The sequence below is a fragment of the Cariama cristata genome, unplaced genomic scaffold, assembly GCF_000690535.1.
Source record: "Cariama cristata isolate BGI_N322 unplaced genomic scaffold, ASM69053v1 scaffold19849, whole genome shotgun sequence".
Lineage (NCBI taxonomy): Eukaryota > Metazoa > Chordata > Aves > Cariamiformes > Cariamidae > Cariama > Cariama cristata.
Window position 1 is genome coordinate 19,726 of NW_009634269.1, and position 24,338 is coordinate 44,063.

Sequence of the window (24,338 nt, forward strand, 5' to 3'; positions counted from 1 at the left end):
CAAATACCTCAGTTTTGTTCATGGCTCTTTGGTTTACTCCAGGTGGTGCTAGATAAACTGATGCAGGTGATTAGGACTATAATTCCCATCAGCAGTAGCTTGTGCCTGCTTGTACTCTGTCCTTACCTACTTTAACTGGGGGTTACTGCCCCTCAGTAACACCTCCTGTCCATATAAATATTTATCTCACCACCTTCCGACTTTGCTGTATGGGTTTTGTGGGTTGGGTTTTTTGGGGCATGGAGAGAGGTCTTACCACACAAAAAAAAAAAAGCCAACTTTGTAAAATTGAAGATTGTTAATTGCTCTTTGCTTTACTGAGATCAGTAGTGGCCAGCTTGTCTGATGACATCGTTGCTCACCTCTTGTTTGCAGTTAAGTTGTGGGCCTGCTACTTTGCTGCTTTCTAAGAGCTTATGTGGTCAAGTGATGTAGATAAAGTGCTTTGCAGTCTTCTCAAGAAGGCCTGAGAAGTGAAAGATAAAGTTAATTCTAACAGTAATTTTTCATAAAAAGGAAAGAAGTATTTTCTGATATTTGGCCTTTTGTAAGCAGGCTAGCAAAGAGACAGAGTGAAAATATATTTGCAGTGGGGATGAGATTATCAGTAGAGAATTAACTGGTTTAAAGTCCAGTACCTTAGATACCTAAATAAAAACTGCTCAAACAAATTATTTTTTCACCTATGACTCTGGAGGCTTTTGTTATTGTTTGCTTATAGCGCATATACTTTATGTCATACTTTTGGAAGACTTTCAAGATGTTATACGTTGTTTTAATGTACTATTAGTGACTGTTAGTGGAGAGCAATTAAGATGTCCCCTGTTGTAGAGAGATGACTTACAAGCATCTTGCATCTTTCAGTAACAAGTCACGTAGTTTAAACAAGCTCAGTCAGTTTTGATTTCCCCCTCCAGATCTAGGACTTCTTTTCAGTTTGTTGTTCTGCTGGTTAAGACACATCTTTCAGATAATTGCATCAGCTGACACACACAAGAGTGTATGTGGCCTAGAAAAAGAACTATGCAATTTGTCAGTTTGTGTATACACACACAAAGAATGAGCGAGCACTAAGCTTAATCATAATTCTTTCCCTCTCGAGTCTTCCATCCCAGTTTGAATTTATTGTGGCTGGGAATATTTTAGCAAACCCCTTTATTGCTCAGTTATTATATATATAATAAGGAACTTTACCTAAATGCTTAACTCTGTTTTGTTGTTCCAGCAGTCAATACAGTACATGAATGTCCCAGAGCTCATACTGAGTCTCATGCAGTGTGCAATGAAATTTAGTAAGCCTCCTATCTTATCTTTATTGACAGCATCAACAAAGAGAGCATTGTGGATGTAGAAGGCGTTGTGAGGAAAGCACATCAGAAGATCGGAGGTTGTACTCAGCAAGATGTTGAGCTTCATGTTCAAAGGGTAAATTTTTGAGCAAATGGAGCACTGGTTAATTGCTTGAGAGATTATCTGTCTAGGCTATCTGTCTATCTACATATAGAAACTTTGTCAGTAAGCAGTCCCATACCAGAGAAATAAACTGCTTTAAACTACAAATTTCAGTGTATCGTACATAAAAATGAAACATTTTGGGGTTTAAGAGATTTGATTTTTAGAATTTCCTATTTTTATATGCCATTTGAATTACAGTAAAATAAAGTAGTGCACTAGAATAATTTGGCAAGGAATGCTTGTAATTCTAGTTTTTGATTCTTAACTGCAGCCAATACTGTAATAAAGAGTCTGCTTCTTTTTAAATGCAAGTCAGAAGTTTCTTCTGTATCAGAAAGTTCCAGTCTTCCCCTTAGTACAATGGAATGGAATGCACAACTCTCAGCAACAGTAAAGCAATGGCTTAACAGTATGGAAGCTCTTGAAATCTAAAATGCCTGTAGCTTGTGCTGTAGGGCTGGAGGAAGTGCAACTTTATAATTTGTTTAAATAGAAAGCATATTTAAACCTTTATGTAATATCATTTCCTTCTAAAGGTTTTCAGCCAAACTGTATGCCTACAGTACAGCTGAAACACGGTCACCTCAAGAATAGAGTACAATGGCTATTATAGTTACAGCAGTAAGGTAAATTTTAGTGAACAGCATTGGAGAAAATTCGCAGCAGATTTTGAAGAAACATGTTTTAATATATGTGCAGATTATCATATGCTTGATTTTTCTGAAAGAATATCAAATTCACTGCACCTATGACTAGATTGTAAGGCAAAGCAAGGTGTTTTTCATTCTCTGTATTTTAGGTATTTCATAAATTCTCAATCTGAAATGGCTCTTTTAGATATAATCAGATGATAAGTAAAATAATACGTTAACAACAAGAAGAACAGGATGATCTTGCTGGAATCAGAACATAAAACTCTGTGAAATCTAGTAGTTTCAGGCCTGACATTCATGCAAATAGGCTTGTCCCTCAGGCAGTGTGTATTTGCTCAACTCAATGCTTCCCAGAAGAAAAAAGAATATTTTTAATCTTTCAAAAGGAAAATAAGAACTAAGCGTTTCCAGTATTGTCATGAGAATGCACCCATCTATTTCAAGTATTTGAATAAAATCACAGTCTTACAGCTAACAGCCTATGCAAACACTGTTTCAAGTCTATGCCAGAAATAGCCTTTTGTTAAATCACACCTTCTTTTGAGCTGAGTCTCATGCTATTTCTGTTCCTGTCTCAATTTCAGATCTATGTGATCAGTTTAGCTGAACCCCGACTGCCCTTACAGCTGGATGACGCTGTTCGGCCAGAAGTGGAAGGAGAGGAGGTGAAAAATTTGCATCCTGAAATACTTTTTGTTGTCTCTGTAATTGAACAAAAACATGAAAGCCAGGCAACTTCCTTAATGCAGTGATTTGGGGGGTTTGTTAGGCTTGCATTTTACTTCCTTCATGTTATCCAGAACTGTGTTAGAAATCTCTAGCTTTGATGTCTGCTGAACTGCAGTAGAAGGTCAAAACCACAGGGTTTGCAGTATTGTGTGTGTGTCTTCTGGATCCTCATAGTTGGGTTCTGCCTCTGACCTCTGGGAGAAGTTACGCCTTAAGGTTTGCTGTGCTGCCAATTTGCTTTCTAGAATGATCTATAAATTCTACTGAACTTAGAAATAACCCTTGGCTTTTAGCCAAAGGATGTTTTTATCTTTTTCTCCATTGATTTTGTTTTGTTGGGTTGGTTTTTTATTTTGGGAGGTGTATGTATTCATTTTGTATTTTTGCACAACTCTTTAGGATGGAAGAGCTACTGTAAACCAGGATACAAGACTGGACAACAGAGTCATTGATCTGAGGGTAAGGAATGTGCTGTGTTGCATGCTTGCCTGCAAGTGTTTATTCTTCGATTTCTAATCCATGAGGCAATAAAAGTCGTGGATTTGATGGAAGTGTATTGTTGGCCAGAGGAAAAATAAACAACATATTTTTCTGTTTGTGAGTGGCATTGTGAAAACGCAGGGTTTTTTAATCCTAAGTGTTCACCTTTCCTGATGTTAATCAAAGAACATGTATTACTAGTTGAAAGGTGAACATTTAGGATTTGGCTTGTGGCCATGTGCATCTGGGTTTTTTTATTTACGGCAGTCAAAGGTGACTGAATAGGGACAATTTAGAGACAACATTTCTTCTCGAATGTAGTCTTTGATACCCAAAAACTAGTAAGAGCTCAGTTTTTTGAAGTATAAGGTGGAAGTTTTGAATTTAACGTTTAATTGAGGTGCTGTAATGCATATCTCCCAAGTGAAATTGTACAAGGCCACGATACCAATCTCATTCTCTTTGTTTCTTTCACAGCATTCACGCCTTTTTCTTATTTTTCCTGGCATACCTTTCTTCATCCAGGTCATAGAGATCCAGCTTTCTGTGAATTCATATACCTCCCAAATATTTAATCTTTCTGATCAGCAGCAAAAAACTATCTACTAAATCAGTTACAGAACTTTTCTTCTTTTTTAATGAAACAGCGGCTAACACTAAGCATGTAAGTAAATAATGGTTCATGTTGACATGAGGCTTTCTGGTCTTTTCCTGCATTTGGCTCTCCAAATGAAAATAAAATTTTAATTAACTTTTCATTGAATGAAGAGTGTGCTTAGCTCATTTTTATGGTGTATCTAGTACTGCCTTCAAAGTTCTGATAATGGCAGTTTCTCAGTAAATCAATCTTTGGGCCTGGGAAATAAAACAAAAAAGTTGGTTATTTATTGGAAAATTTGGAGAAGTTCTGGCACTGAGATACTTAAAGCATTTGGACATCTGATCTCCGTATTTCAGCAACTAAAACTACTGGTGCAAATTGTTTTACTTGGACAAAAGTTAATTGCTTTTCACTTGACCTTATGTATAATACTGAGCAACTTCAATTTGTGATTACTTTTCAGGATATTCAGTATCTCATCATATTGGTCTCTTCATCTGTGGCTTAAATTAAGCCTTTGATGAAAAGAACTCTATACTAATGGTTGAAAGTGAAAATCGTTTAAAGGATCATCAGCTTATTGTAGTGGTAAGGCAGTGTACTAAATTGAAGGGAGAACTCTGGGGTGCTCAAAGTGCAAGTTTTACTTGAACTTCTGGTGATGAAGACAAATACTCAGCAGCACTCCAGAGAAACTTAAAATCCATTTAATGAAATACCTGCATAATAAACTGGAAAAAGCCATGAACCCCAAAGAGAACAGAGAAATCATACAAAGGGAAATAACAGTTAAAAATACTAGCTGAAAATAATGGCATGAAAATATCCTTGGCTGTTACTCAGATGAGGGCATCTGCAGAGTGAAACCTAAGAAGGTGTATAGTAATGGAAAAAGAAGGAAGACACTAATGCCGGAATAAACACAAGAGATGGAAGAGAAAGGAGTGGACTAAAATTCTTCTGTCCCTGTACGTATTCAGTAGTCCAGCAGGACTCTCCCAATACTTGTATATCTCTGCCGGTATAGTCATAGAACATTAGTTCTGAGTGTTCTGCCTGGAGGATACAGCTGGTGAGCTAAGTGGATGCTGCTGTAATGTTTTCTAACTTGTATGTCCCAACCATTGTCGGTACACCGTTTATTCAGCAATGTTTGGCACCTTATTTTGAGGTCTGAACCTTAACTCTGCCTTCTACAAAAGTTATTTTTCTCCTTAGCTCCAACAGCTGCCTGTGGTGCTAAACAGCTATTTCATGCTGAATGAAATTGATGGAAGGATGAAATGTCAAATCTCAGTACTTCAGTGCCTTATGTCTCATCCTCTGCATGCACCTGTGTCTGGATATAATCTGGCCACAGCTTTCCCTTGATTAGGCTTAGGTGTCTGTCTTGCCTTCCCCCTATGTATGGGAAAAGTTTCTGTCTCTTGACTGTGTCACATTTCTGTGTGTCTTTTCTGTTGCACATTTCATTATTGCAGAACAAAAGCAGATTATTTTGGAACAGTAGGCTCATGCCTATTCATAAGTTTGCTTTGTTTGTTCTGCAGGAGCTTTGCTTATGCAAAAGAAGATTCTAAATAACTGTGTGTTACTTTGACCTGTTTTTTAAAAGGGAGAGCTGCATAAACAGAAAAGGTGTTTAAGAGAAAGGGGAAATCTCATTCGAGAGTACATGTGCTTATATATGTATAATATATATATATACACACATATCCTAAGCACTTTATGGAGTGGAATCACCAGGGCAGGGACACGAGGGCAGTTTGTCCTTCAAAATAACTGGACGTCACCCCAGCCCCCAAAGCAGGAATTGATTTTCAGTGATTTGGTTGCATGGAGCTGTAGTAGAAATGGGACTTCAGAGAGCCCCTAATGTTTCAAATGCACTGCCTAAGTAGGCATGTTCTAAGGAGGATTAGAAGACATGATGTGTTAAAAACTCAGAGAGATATCTGAAACCAGTGTTAGCCACTGCTCTCCCATACCTCTTCCTTCTAGGAAAACAAAATTGTGGGCAGTAGGGAAGAATGGCTTGGAAGAGCATACTCTTTACTGGGTAAAAACTGGCTGGATAGTCAGGCCTGAAGAGTGGTGGTGAATGGAGTTAAATCCAGTTGGCAATTGGTCACAAGTGATGTTCCCCAGGGCTTGGTATTGGGACCAGTTCTATTTAATATCTTTATCAATGATCTGGACAAGGGGATCGAGTGCACCCTCAGTCAGTTTGCAGATGACACCAAGTTGGTGGGTAGGAAGCCTCTAAAGAGGGCTCTGGACAGGCTGGATCAATGGGCTGAGGCCAATTGTGTGAGGTTCAACAAGGCTTAGTGCCATGTCCTGCACCTGAGTCACAACAACCCCATGCAACACTACAGGCTTGGGGACAAGTGGCTGGAAAGCTGGCCGGCAGAGAAAGACCTGGGGGTGTTGGTCGACAGCTGGCTGAACATGAGCCAGCAGTGTGCCCAGGTAGCCAAGAAGGCCAACAGCATCCTGGCCTGTATCAGAAATAGTGAAGTGATTGTCCCCCTGTACTCGGCACTGGTGAGGCCACACCTCGAGTCCTGCGTTCAGTTCTGGGCCCCGAGCTACAAGACCGACCTTGAGGTGCTGGAGCATGTCCAGAGAAGGGCAACGAAGGTGGTGAAGGATCTGGAGCACAAGTCTTATGAGGAGTGGCTGAGGGAGCTGGGGTTTTTTAAAGGAGGCTGAGGAGAGACCTTATCATTCTCTACCACTACCTGTAAGGAGGTTGTAGCCTAGTGGGGGTTGGTTTCTTCTCCAAAGTAACAAGCAATAGGAGAAGGGGAAATGGCCTCAAGTTGCACCAGGGAAGGTTTAGATTGGATGTTAGGAAAAGTTTCTTCATCAAAAGGGTTGTCAAGCATTGGAACAGGCTGCGTAGGGAGGTGATAGGGTCACCATCCCTGGAAGTATTTAAAAGACTTGTAGATGAGATGCTTAGGCACACGGCTTAGTGGTGGACTTGGCTGTGCTAGGTTAATGGTTGGACTCAATGATCTTAAAGGTCTTTTCCAACCTAAACGATTCTATGATTGTATGAAATGTTAACATAATAGTTCTAACAGATGCTGTGATGGTCTGTTCCTACAAGTGTGGGAGGAAGTCCAACCACAGACATATGTACCATCTAGTTCTGGTTTCCTCAGCGCCCCAGTTTTTTGAGGAAGAAGGAGGTCATCAAACATCAAAAATAGAGATACTATTTTTTGGAGGAAGATTTAACAAACTGAATGCATAGATCTTGGCTAGAGTCAGGCTAAAGAAAGTCCTTAGTATGGAACTAAAATTATTTTTGTCCATTTAAATACAGTCTTTAAAGTAGTTAAGTAGTTTAAGTAGTGATTAACCAATGAGTTCATTGAGTAAGGCCAAATTGTGACCAAGTGGAGCTTTGAAACTCAGTTATTGCATGAATGAAAGGGACTGGATTTCCAAAAATAACATCACTCCGTCCAGCTATGTTGTATACCAAGGAAAGTTTGATTATGATGCAATAAAAGGAGTGCAATTAATAATAAGGAAATTACATTAGTGGAGATTAACATGCAAAGTATTCTACAAAGATTGCAAGACTTCCATTCTTGCATACATGTGAAAATAGACTGAGTAGTGCTCTGTGTTTTTAAGTCTTGCATTTTGGTTGCTGACAAAGATCTCCCAGAGGTGTGTGGTAGGGTTTTTTTTAAGGTTAGGGATGGGAAGTACTTAAATGCCAAGATTCTAAAATGTTGCTGTAGTTGTTATTCTGATGTATGGAGGGAAAATGGTGATTATTTAGGGTGGAGAGGTTTTAAAAATCCTTTCCAAGGAGTGATGACTGAGGAAGAATGAATCTGTTTCTGATGGGTTAACTCATAAAATACAGATCACCATGGAGTACAGAAATTGAGGGTATAGAGACAAGAGAGCTGGTAAGAAGGAAGAAGAGTTGTTGTATAAACTAAATTGTCTTTCACATAACCACAGGTGACCGTGAGGAAACCACTGTTGACCTAAGTATCTATTTTTCATGGTAGGGTAATGAAAGTCAGAACAGTTGATTCTAGAAGTGTTTGATTTATGGTTCCTTTATTGGAACAATTAAAAAAGGCAAATTGCAGCACTGATTGTATTTTTAAATCTTTACTTTCTGCTGTTTTTCAGTTTAACTGAAGTATTCAGTGATATGTAGACTTTCCATGTCTGTAAAAACACATACAGAAACAATATTTCATGAAGATAGGTGGTAGATGAAAAAAAATGAAGAGAAGACAAGCAAAACACTGATTTTGGGGTTTTGCTTCTTAGTTTGTCTTCCTCTGAAACAAAAATCGATTCAGGTTTATCCAGTTTTAACAATGGACCTGATTGATGTCCTTGCTCTGGCTTATTTTTTGTGTCCAGCAGGGTTTTTATCTTAAGAGTATCTGTCTAAATTTGACTTGAATTATATGCATTGGGCAGTCCTGATGCTATAATTGTGTCTGCTATTGCAGAGCTCATTGAGACGAAAGCATAGTCTTTTTAGGATCAATATTATCCTGTTTACACTGCTCAGGGTAGAGCATAAACATTAAACTGTATCTTCAGTAGTTTATGGATGTCAGACTGTGTTCTATGATAGTTCAACTGTACCCTGATCTTACTGCAGTTGTTTTTCAAAATACTTGGTTACTTCAAGCTTGGTTTCATGGTGTTGAATTCAATTTACTCATTGCAGAAGCTGTGTTTTTCCTGACTGAATTCAAGCTGTAATGAACAAGCAGATGTATAGTTTATTTTATTGTGGATAGTGATTTGGTAGTGAAGACATAACACAGTCCCAGTCATTTAGACAACAAACCTCATATCTTCTTATAATATAAGTTATATTGAAATTTGAATAAAAGTTAGCTTGAGGCACTTTGGGGTTAAAAAATTGTTATTTAACATAAATCCTATTTCTTAGCAAAACCTTCATTTCTGATATATATATATAGTAGAGGAATTGCGAAATTATTTACTTTATTTAGAATAATGTGTATTACTTAAAAGAAGATAGATTACATTATTTTCCCTCTTTATTTAGCCTACTTTATGTATTTAGTGATAGTTCATGGTGGAAGATGGGTAATTACAGCAGACAGACAGAAAAGCAAAACTGAGGTGAGAGTGGAACAAATTCTACAGCTGAGGTGAGAGTAAAAAGAAAAGTTCACAACTTTGCACGTCTGTGCCTCAGTCGCACCTCTTTGAGATATGATCACATAAGGTGTTAACTGCCCTCGATTCTACTGAAACCCATTTGTTGGTCTCTGGCAACTTACATGGCTATTCTATGTTGCAGCTTGTGCTGAATGAAATGTGATCATTGTTTTTATAATCTGCTTATAGTGTTAAAATATGCTCTGTTCTATTATTATTAATATTTTCCTTTGTGGCATTTAAATAATAAACACACAGGTGAAATTAGAGTGAGGTTATGACCGCAACTCATATTTCAGCATTGTCAGCTAAACGTGTTTTTTTTTTCCTGCTGTCTGTAAGAAAGGTGATTATTAAAAATAATGAGTTTTCCTGTAAAATCAACTCTGCGGACAGAGTTAAAACATTAACACTGTTAACTGCAGCATCATTTAAGTGGCCTAAGTTAGTTTCTGCTTAACTCTTGAAGGAATATTTACTGTCTTTACCATAGACTCAGATAAGATAGTTTGTCAGTACCTGTCTGGAAGAGTTAATATTAGAGTAAACACTAGAGGAAAAGAACACCATGGCAAAATATTTTTTAAGGCAAAGGTAAAAATCAATTCATTTTGACAGCTGTCTCTGCCTTTAGTTTGCTGTGTTGTACCTAAGTGTGGTAGCTCAAATGGTAACTGTGTTACCTACCATTGTACCAAACATGGTAATATACATACCACCATCTCAGTTAAAGACAAGGTAACAGCTTGTATTATTTTCTTCAGATAAATTCACTCTCTTTTTGTCCTAAACATTATACCGGTGCAAAGGATGTAATTAAACCTGAGAAGTTTTGCTCTATGTGTAGATACAGAATCATCTTTAAAATCTTTGGAAAGTTGTAGTGGCACATAAAACTTTTGAGGTCATCCATTTGACTTCACAGTACATTGACAGTTGCAGTTCTTCAGGAGCTTATCTCAAATGTCTTGTTGGTCTGTTTAATTCTTACAAGGAGACTGCAGTATCACAGATTCTCAGCAGTTATCCTTGTTGGCAGTCTCTGAATGAGTGGGCACTGAAACTCGGCTACCTTTGGTAGAAAGAAGAGTGGTCTTGTTAGATCTAATTCGAGGTACAGAAAATTGCTGCTTGTTCTTTCCTTGGTCTGTAGTTAAATAAAGGCTTCAGTGTCCAGATCTGTGAATTTGGCTGCTTTCATAAATACTAGTTTTTAAGCATAATTTATCATTATAGATTGGATTAGGAAGACAGAGTCTTTGCTCTGCATCTTACTAAAGTCAGGAGGAGTTACTACCTGATGAACTATTGTTAGTGGAAAACTGTGTTAGTTATTGACTGGCTGTGTTTCTGTGCACACTTTTAGGTCAGACCAAGTGATTGCTTTCAGATGGGGTTTAGCAACCATTTTTCTTTTTCCTAGGACTGTATGACTTAGGACTGCATTCTTACCTGCTCTGGCATGAAACTGGTGTTGGTTCATAACAAGGGTAGAGGAGGCATTGTTACTATCTTGCTTTAAATAAATGTTACACATTTTGTCTCTTAGCATTTTTAGAAATTTGTCTAGTTTATCAAAAACTGTATTGGTAAAACCAAATGTGTCTGTTTAAGTTGTCATCTCTTGGAAAATGTATTTCACCTTCTAAGTAGGAGATGGTTAAGGGGAAAAAAAAGCCTTTGAATCATCCCAGTGCTTTGATGTAACACTGCCAAATTACATCCAGTACTCAGACAAACTCTTAGCATATGTGTGATTCTGGGAGACCTGTGTAAAAAAGGTGACAAAGTTTGATGGTACTTTTGTAACTGTTGCTCAAAACCTTGCTTCCTTCATTTTGAAGGTAGTGGGAGTAGCGGCTGTGGTTAATGCTATCAGACAGTGAGAGCTGCTAGCTGTTATTTACTAGTCTCAACCACTTACACTCCTGAGATATTTTATCGGTCAGCTAAAATTGCAAATAACTCCAAATTACTACAGATCTGCAGTATTATTACAGTTTTCTCTTTTGGTTTTTCAGTGAAGTGATATCTTTATCTTGCAGAGATGATAGATGTAGCTTTATTTCAGCTTGGACTGACTGTATAAATTTGGGTGCTTATATAATTTGTTTTGGTTGGGGTTTTTTTGTTTTGTGGTTTGGTAGGAGTCATGTGAAAAAGCCCACAAGGCTGCTCTTAGCCCAACTGAAAAGTTGAGTACCTTTCAGAAAAGAGAAGTAAACAGTGGTATGACGCAGATTGTCGTAAAGAACTGTTCTCTTAGTTGTTTGCAAGAATTCGTTAGGTTTCATATATGCTTCTAGGTTGCTAACTGTCAGGTCTTAAACGCTGCAAGCACAAAATCAGATATGGGTTCAGTGTTGACGTATTGCAGTGTTTTCAGCATACACTAAGGGCTTTTTTTTTCTTCACACTAAAGCCCGAGAGTGTTAGAGGAATATTTAGTGTAGGTATTTGCTAACCAGATAAGTAGCTTAACTGTGTCACGTACCTAAACAAAAAGGTGATGATCAGTTCAGCTAAATCTACTTTTGTTTTCAGCTAAATGTGCTTTTGGAGTAAATTTTGAAAAGACAGAACTGCAGTTCATATCATCAGGTGTTAGTGGACTGTTTTATATGCTGGGAGTTTAGACCTTGCTTTTGGGATGGTTTTGTGGCAGTGTTGTGCATGGTTAACATGTGGCTGTGTTTTTACATGAAAACTGTTGTATTTGGTAGCCCTTAATGGACACAAACATTTCTACCTCATGTAAGTTATTGAGGGCTTTGCTTTTATCATGCACTGTATATTACTGCAGCTGTTCTAGTTCAGTGTGCTGAAAGCTTTTTAATAGGTTTAGAGTTTTTATTCAATTTCTTACTATAAAACCTTTATTTGCAGAAGCACTTCTCATAAATCAGTGATTCTTTAAATGTAGAATTGACCATAGTGTCTCCTTTATAACTGAATGTGCCGTAAATTGAAATGAGGAGTTTCTCTTGTTTCCTTTGCTGTCTTTTTGTGTTATAAACAATTACCAATTTGCACTTTTCTCTGTTTAGGCAAATACAATAATCAAGTGTTCCTAAGAGAAGAGATTCATCCTTCCAGCTGTCCAGAAAAAGTAACAGAGTCAGGAAAGACAAACTTAGGATTCATTGTTTTATCTTCTTCTTATAGACCTCCACTAGTCAGGCAATCTTCTGCCTTCAGTCTGGTATTTGTCAGCTTTTCCGAGAAACTCTTATTCGCAAGGGATTTGTGGAAATTCAGACTCCCAAAATCATTTCAGGTATTGTATGTGTGATCCAGCAGCTACAGGTCTGCTTCTTTTACAGTTGCTCAGCATACCTATCTGCCAAAAATTTAGTAAGTTTTTATTTAGAAAAGATAAACGTTGCAACATAGCAAACTTCTTCTAGCAGGTATCAAAGTTGTTCTTTACTTTTCTCCCGACTTTGGATGTTAAAAGCATGACAAGACAAATATTATATATACCTGATTCACGTACTCTGCAGTGCATTTAAAGTTTAAATTTGGTTAAATACAGATGTCTGATCATATGCGTTGTTCTTCAAATCAGTGTTGTCAATGTTGAGCACTGCCAGTTCCATTCCCATTATCAAAAAAACCCCCACTCTAATTCAGATTAAAAGCAGCTTCCATCATAAAGAAGTTACAACAAACATATCCTAGTATAAAAGATGATGCCATTATATACAATATGTCACTTCTTTAGCAACAAGCATATGGCTGAATAGAAGGTGGTAGACCATTTTTCTGAAAGTGTGGCATAACAGCTTCAGCCTGACTAAAAGTTTGGAAAGACAGATTTGCTTCTAGTTCTGTTGTTGATCTGCTGTATTTTATTTTTTTTTCAAAAGTCAAATTACTTGATTTACTGATGGATGGTTTTCTTCCATCTTACTGGTGTTCTTTGAGGTTTTGTTGATGTTGCTAAGACATATGGCATGGAAAATGTAGAGCAGAATATTGGCAGAATATTTGTATTATTCTCATTGTATGGGCATTCATTATATGCATACGTTTTGCCTACCAAATTTTATACTTCTGTATTTATATTTTTGAAGACAGCTCTTGATTGAGATTTAAAAAAGGGCTTTTTAACAAAACACCTGTAAGCAACTATTCTTTCAACATGGAAAGTATCGTTGAACTGTAAGATTAGATAACTCTTTTTCCTACAGAGACAGTTGAAACAGCATGAAGTACTAAAGACTCCCAAGTAGTTTATTTATGTAGGACCTTAGAGGAAGTGTGCTATTCTTACTGTGCAGTGTACCATTGAAAGCAAGCAACCATCCTATTGTTTGAATGAGATCATATTTTGTAAAAATAACTAAGTTAAGTTGATGCAATCCTTGCTAAACTTCAAATTTAAATATCATAGCTGTTCTAAGATTTGAGATTTTAAAAGTTACCTGTATTCAAAAATAATTGTAAATATTCACGGAAACCATTTCAGTGGGAGTAGTGGTAATGAAAGAGAAGAAACATTAATGTCAGTGGAGTGGTTAGTAATAATAATAATTAGTACTTTACATGGAATTACCTTAACATTAGAATTTTCAACGATTATTAACTAATCTTTCACTCTGGCATGCTTTTGTTAGCAAGTTAGGCAACTATAACTCTCATACCACACACTAGGAAATGGAAAGGTAAAGTGACTCATCTGATCGTTTTGGTAGGCAGTTTGCAGTAAGAGATTCAAATGCCTGCGTTCTTAGTTCCTATTCTCCTAAGGTAACTTCCCATGAAAACTGCCTCAAACTGAGAAAAAGCTTTATACCTTTGGCAGATGTCCTCTGGTAAGTCTAGTTTTGGCTCTGAGAGATGTTTATGCCTTCAGTTAGAGAGGATGGTCCTGGCAAAACAGGATATGCACTTTCATCTCGGCCTCCGCTGTTAACCCCTGGAAGCCTACATCATTGGTAAAGATTGGTTTCCACAGAAGTGTTGGGCTGCAAGTAGATGTGGTGGTACAAGCATGCCTTCTCTGCTGTTGTCACTCTTGAGGTGAAGGACAGCTGGGAATAGTAACATGTTAAACTACCCCAACTAAATTTGCAGATTTGCAAGACAATGCATGACAGTCTTGAGCTGCAAAACTTCCCTTAGCGTTAATGGATGCAGGTGTATCTTTTTCCCCTAATATGCTTTGAAGAAAAATCTCCTTCTGATCTCTCAATGTAAGACCAATAGTCTATCATTCTATCTCTAACTTTTTTTTTATATTTTTATTTTGATAATTACTGCAAGCATTTGCTTTTCAGCTGCCAGTGAAGGAGGAGCCAATGTGTTTACTGTATCATACTTCAAAAGCAGTGCCTACCTGGCTCAGTCCCCACAGCTGTACAAGCAGATGTGCATATGTGCTGACTTTGAAAAGGTTTTTTGCGTTGGGCCAGGTAAGAAGAGCGTTGGTTTATCCAAAGCCTGAAGTGTGTGGTGATGGCTTTTAGCAGCTGTGATACAAATAAGATAACACGCACACTGAAAGCTTTGAATGGTTTCACTTAATATAGTTTCACTTATCAAACACTTCAGCTGGGATGACTAATGAGAGTAAAGTTGACAGAGAAGTTGCTGGAACAAAACTAAAATGCTGAAATAAAGGTGGAGTACTCTTATCCAGTGCCTGCTCTTCTGTGAGGAGAAAGAGTAGAGTTGCATTGGAAATTGATAATATGATGAAGTTAGTAAAACATGGAACAACACTGTGATCACTGAAGCCATAGTTTCCTATTAACCATGCCCAGTAGTTGCCTAGTTGCCTTTAATTGCCCAGTAGCAAGCAGTTTAAACAGGCAAGCTAGGTTTTACCTCCTTCACATTGCATAGCATAGTAAAGTATACTTATCCCTTGCTTTTGAGTATGTACCAAACAATTGTATTTAGAAAACACATACTTTTAACTGGGCTGTCCGTAAATAATAAAAAATTTAATATTTTCCAGTCTTACACTCTGTCTTTCTCAAAAGCTGGTAAGATATGGCCTCTTTAGGTGGTAATACAGCATTTTTTTTTCTAAGACCTCAAATTCAGGTTTATAGATACGTAAGCTGGAAATGATGGAAAACAATTCGATAACAGCTTATAAAATAAAAGATGCAAGTAATTCAGAAGATCTTAAATTTCTTGTTAATTACTAACAAATGAGTCATGGTTTATAGGAGGACATGTTTATATTAGACTGGTGTATCTGAATAAAAACCAAACCCAGAACACACACACACGTGCACAAGTCTATTTCCTCTGAAAAAGGTAGTTTTCAAGTCTGAAAGTTGTGTGCCTGAAAGCTTGTCTGTTTTTTCTACTTCTGTCTGTTGGTCTAACAAGAGCTACTGCCTCTTGTCTGTCTTGTATCCTTTGAGCACCACATCTACGATAATGCTGTCACTTGTTATAAATGATGCTCCGAGGCAGCTAGTTTTCTTTCTGTTTTTCAGTGAGAATTGTCATGTTTAAAGACAGCATTGTCTGCCTGATCCAAACGCAGATGTGATTGATTGTCAGTGTTATTTTTCAAAATGGAATGATAATTTCAGGTCAGTTAGAATTTCTGTTGTTTAATTTTACAGTATTTAGAGCTGAGGACTCCAATACCCACAGACACCTGACTGAGTTTGTTGGTCTGGATATTGAAATGGCTTTTAACTATCACTATCATGAAGTGGTAGATGAGATTGCAGATACTTTGGTGCAGATATTCAAGGGACTTCAGGAAAGGTAATGAGAGCATTTTCCATTTCATGAGCAACTTTGTTTGTTTGAGATCTCTTGCACTGTGGTATGAAATAAGTGAGCATTTTATCCTTAGCTTGTCAGATAATCATTAGTAATCTGATTTACAACAGAACGTCAAACGTTTTTGCTTTGCTCTTAATTATTTCTTTGTGCCTGACTTTTAAAGTTCACTCAAGCAACTCAGGCTAAAAATAGACAGTTTACTGGCCTATGGCATCTCCTGGAGTATACTGGCTTACTAAGAAAACTTGTTTACTGTTGAATGGAATTCCTAACAGAAACGATCCATCATTAATTTAAATTGCCCTTCTTTTTGTGCCACTACAGGTAGACTGATTGTTCTATTTTGAAATTAATCTTAATGTTTACTATTTAAGAAAAAAAATATTTCTGACCCAAATTTATTGTAACAGCCTGCATCTCTGCCATGAAAGCAGCAAAGATTATTTTCCATTATTCACAGTGTAACTCATTAAAAAGCCAGACCAGAAGTTTAGGAAATGGTTTTCATTTGCTTATGAATTAGACTGTTTTGCCAGCAGAAATGCAAATCTTTTTGTCTCTTTAGAAGGAAATTTCTCTTTTCTATTTGAAATAGGACATTACTTAAATCAAAGGGATGATTTCTCAATGTCCTTACTGTGAAAATTTGACCTAGTCAATTATTTCTTACAAAAGGAATAAAACAGAAGTAATAGTAAAATATTAACATGTATATCATTGAAACAGATGCATTAACTTACATGAAACGTTTCATTAGGATTGTCCAGAATTTCTTCAGAAGTGGCTTTTAAACAGTTTTTTATGTTGCAAGAGGGACCTCTTGTGGCAAAATTATATTGCCATTGCAAAATCATTGTTAGAACAAGAGGAGTACATTTCTTGATTGTTTCATATTTTGCTTCTGTTCTTGTTTCCTTCTATATAGATTCCAAACTGAAATTCAGACAGTGAACAAACAGTTCCCATGCGAGCCATTTAAGTTTTTGGAGCCAACTCTGAGGCTGGAATACCGTGAAGCTGTGGCCATGCTTAGAGAGGCTGGTGTTGAGATGGGTGATGAAGAAGACCTGAGGTACTTTGGCAGTACACAAATGTGTCAATGTCTTGTGAAAGTGGTAGTAAAATGTCAGTTTTGTACTGTTCAGCTAACAGCCCTCAAGAAGGAACCACAAGCTTTTAGAGGAATAAACAGTACTTATATCTAGATCTCTCAACACATAAATGAATGGATATGAAAATAGTCCTTTCTTTTAACATAGATTATACATACAAACTCTGAAATCCAAAAGAAAGTAACTTACAACCTAGAGTAATTTGAAGCTTCTAAGGACAGGAAGCATTTGTTTTTCTAACAATTGCAGTCCTTCATGTGAATTATCACGTGTCCTTGAATAGGATTAAACAAAAAGATTCTTCAGTCTTAAGGTCTTTCTTTTCAGTAACATCTTCCCATTTCTTCTTTCCACCTCTCCGGAAAATGATTAAGCAATCATGATTGCATTCCCATTGATTTGCAGGAAAATGGGTTTAATTAACTGATCATATATAAACTGTTCTAAAGACACTTAAAACATTTCTGTTCTTTCCCATAATATATCCAGTACCGTTAGGATAATGTGTGATTTTACAGTTAAACAATCTGAGTGTCCAAGAAGTTTCAATTTTAAGAGTTTGATAGAGCAAAATAATTTCCTCAGCAACTTCTTCTGGTGTTTCTCACTGTGCCTAAGAAGAAATGGCTGCACAAGGTATATGCCAGTAGGAAATAGAGTACACAATTCTTCAGTGATCAGAATATGGTGGCTAGGAAGTAGTTATATTAAGAGCAAGAATATCTTTAGGTGTCAGTTCATTTAAGGGATTTCTAGGATCAATACAAAATATTTAGGAACAGAAATGAATATACTTTTATTTCTGAAATTTCTGTCTGCACAATCCAAACATTCAGAAACAAGTGCTAGATTTTCTAAAGGGCAGGGTGCAGTAGATCTGTAGCTTGATATCTTTTTAGCTTTATGAAGTATATAATCAGTACAAGTTTAAATCACTTAATTTTAATGGTGATAATCTTTTTCAGCACACCTAATGAAAAACTCCTGGGACGCCTGGTAAAGGAAAAGGTAACAATTATTTTAGAATAAATGAATTTGTCATTGAATATGAAACCTGATGTCATGGAGTTACTGGGTTGGTCTAAAAGCCTGCTTCATGTAAAACAACTTTTACATGCTGATTGAGAATACAGTGTCTCAGAACATGCAGAAGTTGTGAAGAGTTTGTTATTAGCTTAAGCATTTTTTTTTATTGTCTGACTGCATTCCCATTTTGCTGCTGCTTGTTTCATCTACTGACAGTTTTGTCTTTATGATTAATAAGCTGTTTGAAACCATTTTCAATCTTTTATGTTTATTTCTATCATCTGTTATACTAAGTACACCAAACAGAATAGTATGTTCCAAAACCAGTTATTAACGATAATTAAAACAAAACAAAACCGATTCTAACTAAATCTATAGGACAAGATGAAATCTTTGGCAAAAAAAATAAGAACTTGTTACTACAGCAAGACATTTTACTGCTAAACATTTGTAAGTTTACACTAGAAGTAGTATTGGAAAACTGAAAAATAATACACCACTTTTATTGATAACTTATTTTTTTAAGGTAATACTGTCAAATTTGTGGGAAGTTATTGGGAGACCTTTTTTATTTTATTTCAAAGATTCACTGGTTGTGTCTTCCTCTTGTAATTTGTTCTTTACATCATTTTCTCGTATACTAACTGTTTTAAATTATGTTCTTTCAGTATGACACGGACTTCTATATTCTTGACAAATACCCTCTTGCTGTGAGGCCTTTTTATACAATGCCAGACCCAGTAAACCCTGTAAGTAAAATTCTTTGTTGTTGTCAATGGGCTTATTTTGTAGTTTAAATTATTCCATGTAGGAATAACTTGACAAAATTGATAAAGTGTATTTATAGGATCTGCTGTTATCATTAAAATTCTGATTACAAGATTAGGTCAGTGTTACATGACTTGTAAAATGTTTACTGTTACTCTTCACTGATGAAAGCATACCAGAAAGAAACAAGCATAGCTAAAACTGGGAGAGCTTTATGAAGAGATCTCCATGGTCAGAGCACTGCTGCCATCACTGATAAAAGGCAAAAACATTCTTCCAGGGCAACAGACACTTGAACAGAAAATATGCTTTTTTTTTTTTTTTTTTTTACATTGTTAGCAATTCCCCAGTTTATTCCTAAATCCAGGGTAAGAGCATCTTTTGCTGGGGTAACTACATGCAAGTGTAATGGTTTTTCAAAGGGCGTGTGGATGAACTTCAGTTTTTAAATCAACCCAATATAATGAGAGGAGCCAAAGGGCTGTAATTCCCAGGCAGGCTGCAAATATATTGCACTTTTACTGTACAACTTTGAATATCATAAGTGAAGTTATTGAGAGGTGCATATTTGCCACCTAAGGAGGGAGCAACTGTAGGTAGGAAATAAACTCGTCTTTGTTTTTCCAGAAAACCTCTAACTCTTACGACATGTTCATGAGAGGGGAAGAGATCTTGTCTGGAGCTCAGAGAATTCACGATCCTCAGCTGCTGACAGAAAGAGCCCAGCATCATGGCATCGGTAACAAGTCAAAACAGCATGACGCTGAATTTAAAAGAACATAAATCATTATTGGATTTGTTTCCTTTAGAGGAAGAATTTGAGGCAGCATTTGTTATATGACAGTAGTGCTAAAATCACAGTACTGTTTCATTCTTAATGTTAATCCATCTAATTGAGTTTAACCATTCTAATCTAGAGTGGTGGTATTAAGAAACTAGTTAGTTTCCCAGCACACCTTGATGAAAAGGAATTGTTTCCGAGGACTTCAGAGAGAAAGTAATGCAGGAAATACCTTCAACAGAATGAGGGTAGACAAACAAATCTCGTTCAATCGTGCCTCTCTGTACTCTCACAAACTTTTTACAGAGTACTCTAGCAGAGTGTTGGTTGGCTGTCCTTTTTAATTCTTGACCTGAGAGCAAGTCTGTTGGTGAAATTCAAAGAAAAAAGAGACTTAGCAGGGACAAGGCCAGCTAATAGTAGAAGGGTAAAAGAGTAAATTAGGTGGCAATCATGAGAGTAAAATGTAGATGAAAATTATCTTTCAGTGAATGGCAAAGTGAAGTGGCAGGTAGGCAGTAGCAAAGAAGGAGTAGCTCCCACTGTAGCAAGATGGAAAAATAGTTGCTAAATCTTCACTTTCTCACTGCAGTTTATTCAAGAAGTCACCCTTTTCTGTAAGTTACAATGAACAGTTGGGCCCAGCTCTTAATTCTATAATTTCTTCCCTGATTAAGTTATTAACAAAATTATAAAGCAAAAATGTTATAGTCTTAATTTCTACATAGTCCTGGATAATTTATATGTTTAATGAGTAAAACCTCACTGTTACTTTGTAAGTTAAATTGGTAAATTTTTTGTTGTGTTTGCAGTCCTCTAGTCACTTGTATGTTTGGCTTGGGGTTCATTGAGCAGGTGAGAAACGTATCTTTTTCCTCTCTAGATTTGGAGAAAATAAAGGCTTATATCGATTCCTTTCGGTTTGGTGCACCTCCACACGCAGGTGGTGGAATAGGTAAGTATCTGTATTTTATTTTGTTCTGTGTTAGCCTAAGCTTGATTTAAACTGCTCAGTCTCAGCAGGATTCAATATAAATTCAGAATAGTAGCCTTGTTAGGTCCATGTGTGAAGCAGTTTGTCCTGGAAAATTTAAGGAGAGAAGCTAAAATGTAAGGATCATCATAAAATAAATAGGCAAAATATTAATGACACAATCTGGCAAGTTTAAAAAGTGGGTGATCACAAGAAAAAATGCTTATTTATTAGCCAGGCACATGACTCTCAAATTTGACCAAATTTAAGGAAGCAAGAAAATACTGTATTATGATGGGATTTATCATAGCCTGCTAATACCAGAAGCCACCGGTCGCTTAGTGCATTTGATGAAGCTGTTCTGCAGTGAGGAGAAATAAGTGATTGCTTCTGTCTTACTCAGTGATTTGACTGAATGTCACTGATCAGTTTGGTTGATGCTAAGTCTTTCAGAAAAGGTATTAAGGCTTTGTGTCTTGGGTGTGAGTATTTTACATACTAAAATGAAAAAAAAAAAGATAGATTTTAGGCATCTTAATGATACCAAATTACAGTTATGCACATTGGTTTCATTAGCAGGATGAAATCTGTTCATGTATATGGAAACAGGACACTTTGTAGGTCCTGATCAATAAATGCAATGATTTCTTCGATTCAGTCTTTCTGCATTTGCCTTGCTGTTGTAAAGTATATTTACTACATTCTCAGCATGTTCTCAGAACAACTTCCTAAGTATGCCTTCACTAAATGCATTAATCTGCAATACGCTATTGAGACAACTGTTTTGAAATACCAACAAGATGATCATAAAGTACTTGTGAGCAGAGGAGATGCAGCATTTGCAGACGATCCAAAATCATTTAGGCCAGTCAGAACTGACATCAAGGAAGCTGAAGCTACATCTCTTCTGCAGAGTAAATGCTCCTCATGGCACATCTCAGAGGTCAGGCCATGTAGTAGCCAAATCGGAGATGCTGTTGGGGTTAACACTGGTTTCTAGCTGTTTCAGATGGAAACCTTAACATAGGAGGGCAGTGTGTGAAAACTAGTGTGCTGGGGTGCATATGTAGCCCCATGGATTAGGACGTTCTTCCATATTCCACAGTACACACATAACCTGTAAGATTTCAGGAAGAAAGAATCCAACGACCAGTGAAATATTATCATAAAGATATTAGCAGATAGTTACACGGGTACATGTTGCTGAATCTACATTTTTGTACTGTAGAGGGTTTGGGATAAACTTGCCCAACTGTAGGTTTTTACTGTAGTTGCTTATGGCACTTAATGTCTCTTACTCTGAAGCTGTTAAGACTGGTCTGGGCTATACTTCTGTTACTGTATTCAAGATGCAGTTCTCCTGATCACCCACCTCCCATTTCAATTTTCTGTGCCATCTTTCTTGAAAGTCCGAAGCGATTCAGAGCAGAGTGGAGTCTCTAGTACCACTGCTTATTGATACATGTTCCAAATGAAGTCTGTATTGTGGCAGAAGGCACTGTATGTAAAATCCCTAATTTTTGGTTCTAGCTCCTTTCTGTAATTGGATGTGCTAATGCATACATCTCAGTCATTGGTCACGCTACTCTGTGAGTCTGGGTGTAGGTATAAAGTACCTTTAGCTTCTTGAGAGTTTCAAACAAAAGACTGACTATACTGATAGGTTGTTTGGGGTTTTGTTTTCTTTTTTTTTCATTTGTTGTAGGGCTGGAAAGAGTAACCATGCTGTACCTAGGGCTGCATAATGTTCGTCAGACCTCCATGTTCCCACGGGATCCCAAACGACTGACACCCTAACATGAGCTGCCTTTGAAGGTTTGAGATTATTTGCCCTGCAAAGATGACACGATTGCAAGCATATCCCCTGCTACTCATGAATCTGTATTGATTTCAGCATTATAATATGCAATTAAAAAAAAAAAAAATCATTTACTGAAGTGCCACAATCATTTTTTTTATCCTTAGCTGTTTATTTAAAAGAAAATATTTTAACAGATCAAGACTCTTTGTATTGGCAACTGTGCACATTTTAATGAAAATGTGATACTTTGAGATAGTATTCTAGGGTCACATTAAATTGTATCACGTTTCTAAACATTTTAATAAATTATGCAATAAAAATTCTGCATTTTTAACTTATGTCAGCAAGATTGAATATTCTGAAGTACAGAATTGACTCAAAGCTTAAATAACTGGATGCTTGCAATCTAAAAATCAGGAAGAAACCAGCCAGTTGTTAATTTACGTGGGTGTCAGGTAGAGAAGCAGGTGAGAGAAGAATGTTCTTAACAAAAAGTCTTCATATGAAATTGTGAAAATAGATTGCAATAAATCTCTCAAAGTGAATTAGATACAATATCTGTCTGTCTGGTTTTTGCTTTGTATCCTCACAAGATAATCATTAATTGATAAGGGTGGTTGGGTTTTGGTTTGGGTTGTTTTGTTTTGTTTTTTTTTAAATGATGCAGTAACTGCCTAAAGTTTAAATTTATTTTCTTTCTATCTTCTTCCCTTTTTTTTTTTTTTTGGAAAGTGGTATCCAAGCCGGAGGCCTGCTCTTTATTTTATGTTATTATTGAGAATGGATAGAAGGTGACACACACTCATGGCATACCCATAATATTCTCAGAAAATAAATGGATGGTGCATTTGAGAACAGGTGATGGGTTTTCCTGCCTGACCCAGCCTCTAGGATAACAAATGAAACAAATCAGCAAGGATTTCATATATCTGTTGCCAATGAAATAAAAGCAAATAATGCAAGCTGACCTATTTCATGGTTTTTTTCATTTGTAAATGCTGTGAACAGCCCAACTGTTGTACATTTAGAGAAATTGGCTGTTTCTGTAAGTCTCAATACTTCTAAAATTCTTTCTAGACATCCTTTTTCTCAAATGAATCACTTACTTGAACCTCCTCAATTTGCAGTGATGCACAAATCTACTTATCTTCTTCCTCCTTCCAACCCAAAGGATGTGCCCTGCATTTGGAGAGGAACCAGTGTATTTGAAACTTCCTTTTATGGCCTGCCTCTGATAGTTGTTTTTCAAATGTAAAACATTTTTTTAAGTGTGGATGCCAAAGAGCAAAGGATTAAACTCCTTACTTTGGGCACTGCAATAGAGTTACTCTAGTATTCATACATACTTGTAATTCCTGACTTAATTTTTGCTTAACGTTTTACATGTGGAGGAGATGGAGGTATGGTTTAGACAGTCTGTGTTATTGTTGCTACCTTGATTTTTAAATGTCAGAGAAGTCACATATTGGTTATGCTACAAAAAGGTCAGTGAGGATGCGTATAAATTGCATAGAATTTCACAAAAGGGCAAATCATCTTTTGCAGCTGCCACTGAACAAGACTTAATTTTAATGTTTTGTGGCAAGAGTTCTCCATTAGAAAACAATCATACTAAAGGTCAGTTAAGTAAAGTACTGGAAATGGAAAAGTTAAACTTTGTTTAGAAGTCAGATAATTCAAGGAATAACATACTTTGCAGCTTTGAGTCTGTTGTAATTAATTTGCCATGGAATCTTCCCCAAATTATTAACTTTAAAATCTTAGCTTTGTAAAGTACAACTGGGTATACTGTTAAGTGGATTATAAACACAGCTTATCATCACAGACTTACTACTGATGAATTAAAACAGTTGTTTATTCAGCTAAGCCAACTGGAATGTATTTAATTACTTTTGTTCATATGGAAATGGTAATGTATTCCACATCAAAAGCGCATCCTTCTAATAAGAAGCAAAATTACTGACACTTCATGCCAACAAAAATAATATTCCGAGAACTGTGTTTCTTGCT

At 36.6% G+C, this 24,338-nt stretch overlaps 1 protein-coding gene across 1 annotated transcript in view; it reads left to right on the forward strand.

Annotated features, from left to right (window-relative positions):
• Positions 1 to 22,869, forward strand: part of DARS (aspartyl-tRNA synthetase) — a 41,511-nt gene extending 18,642 nt beyond the window's left edge. Inside the window, exons 4-15 of the mRNA XM_009707100.1 lie at positions 1,323 to 1,425; positions 2,693 to 2,773; positions 3,237 to 3,296; positions 12,274 to 12,385; positions 14,391 to 14,525; positions 15,699 to 15,846; positions 16,793 to 16,939; positions 17,945 to 17,987; positions 18,674 to 18,754; positions 19,401 to 19,512; positions 20,438 to 20,509; positions 22,233 to 22,869. Coding sequence (XP_009705402.1) covers positions 1,323 to 1,425; positions 2,693 to 2,773; positions 3,237 to 3,296; positions 12,274 to 12,385; positions 14,391 to 14,525; positions 15,699 to 15,846; positions 16,793 to 16,939; positions 17,945 to 17,987; positions 18,674 to 18,754; positions 19,401 to 19,512; positions 20,438 to 20,509; positions 22,233 to 22,324 — 1,186 coding nt within the window. The 3' untranslated portion in view covers positions 22,325 to 22,869. The remainder of the gene's footprint in view (positions 1 to 1,322; positions 1,426 to 2,692; positions 2,774 to 3,236; positions 3,297 to 12,273; positions 12,386 to 14,390; positions 14,526 to 15,698; positions 15,847 to 16,792; positions 16,940 to 17,944; positions 17,988 to 18,673; positions 18,755 to 19,400; positions 19,513 to 20,437; positions 20,510 to 22,232) is intronic.
• The last annotated feature ends 1,469 nt before the right edge of the window (positions 22,870 to 24,338 follow it).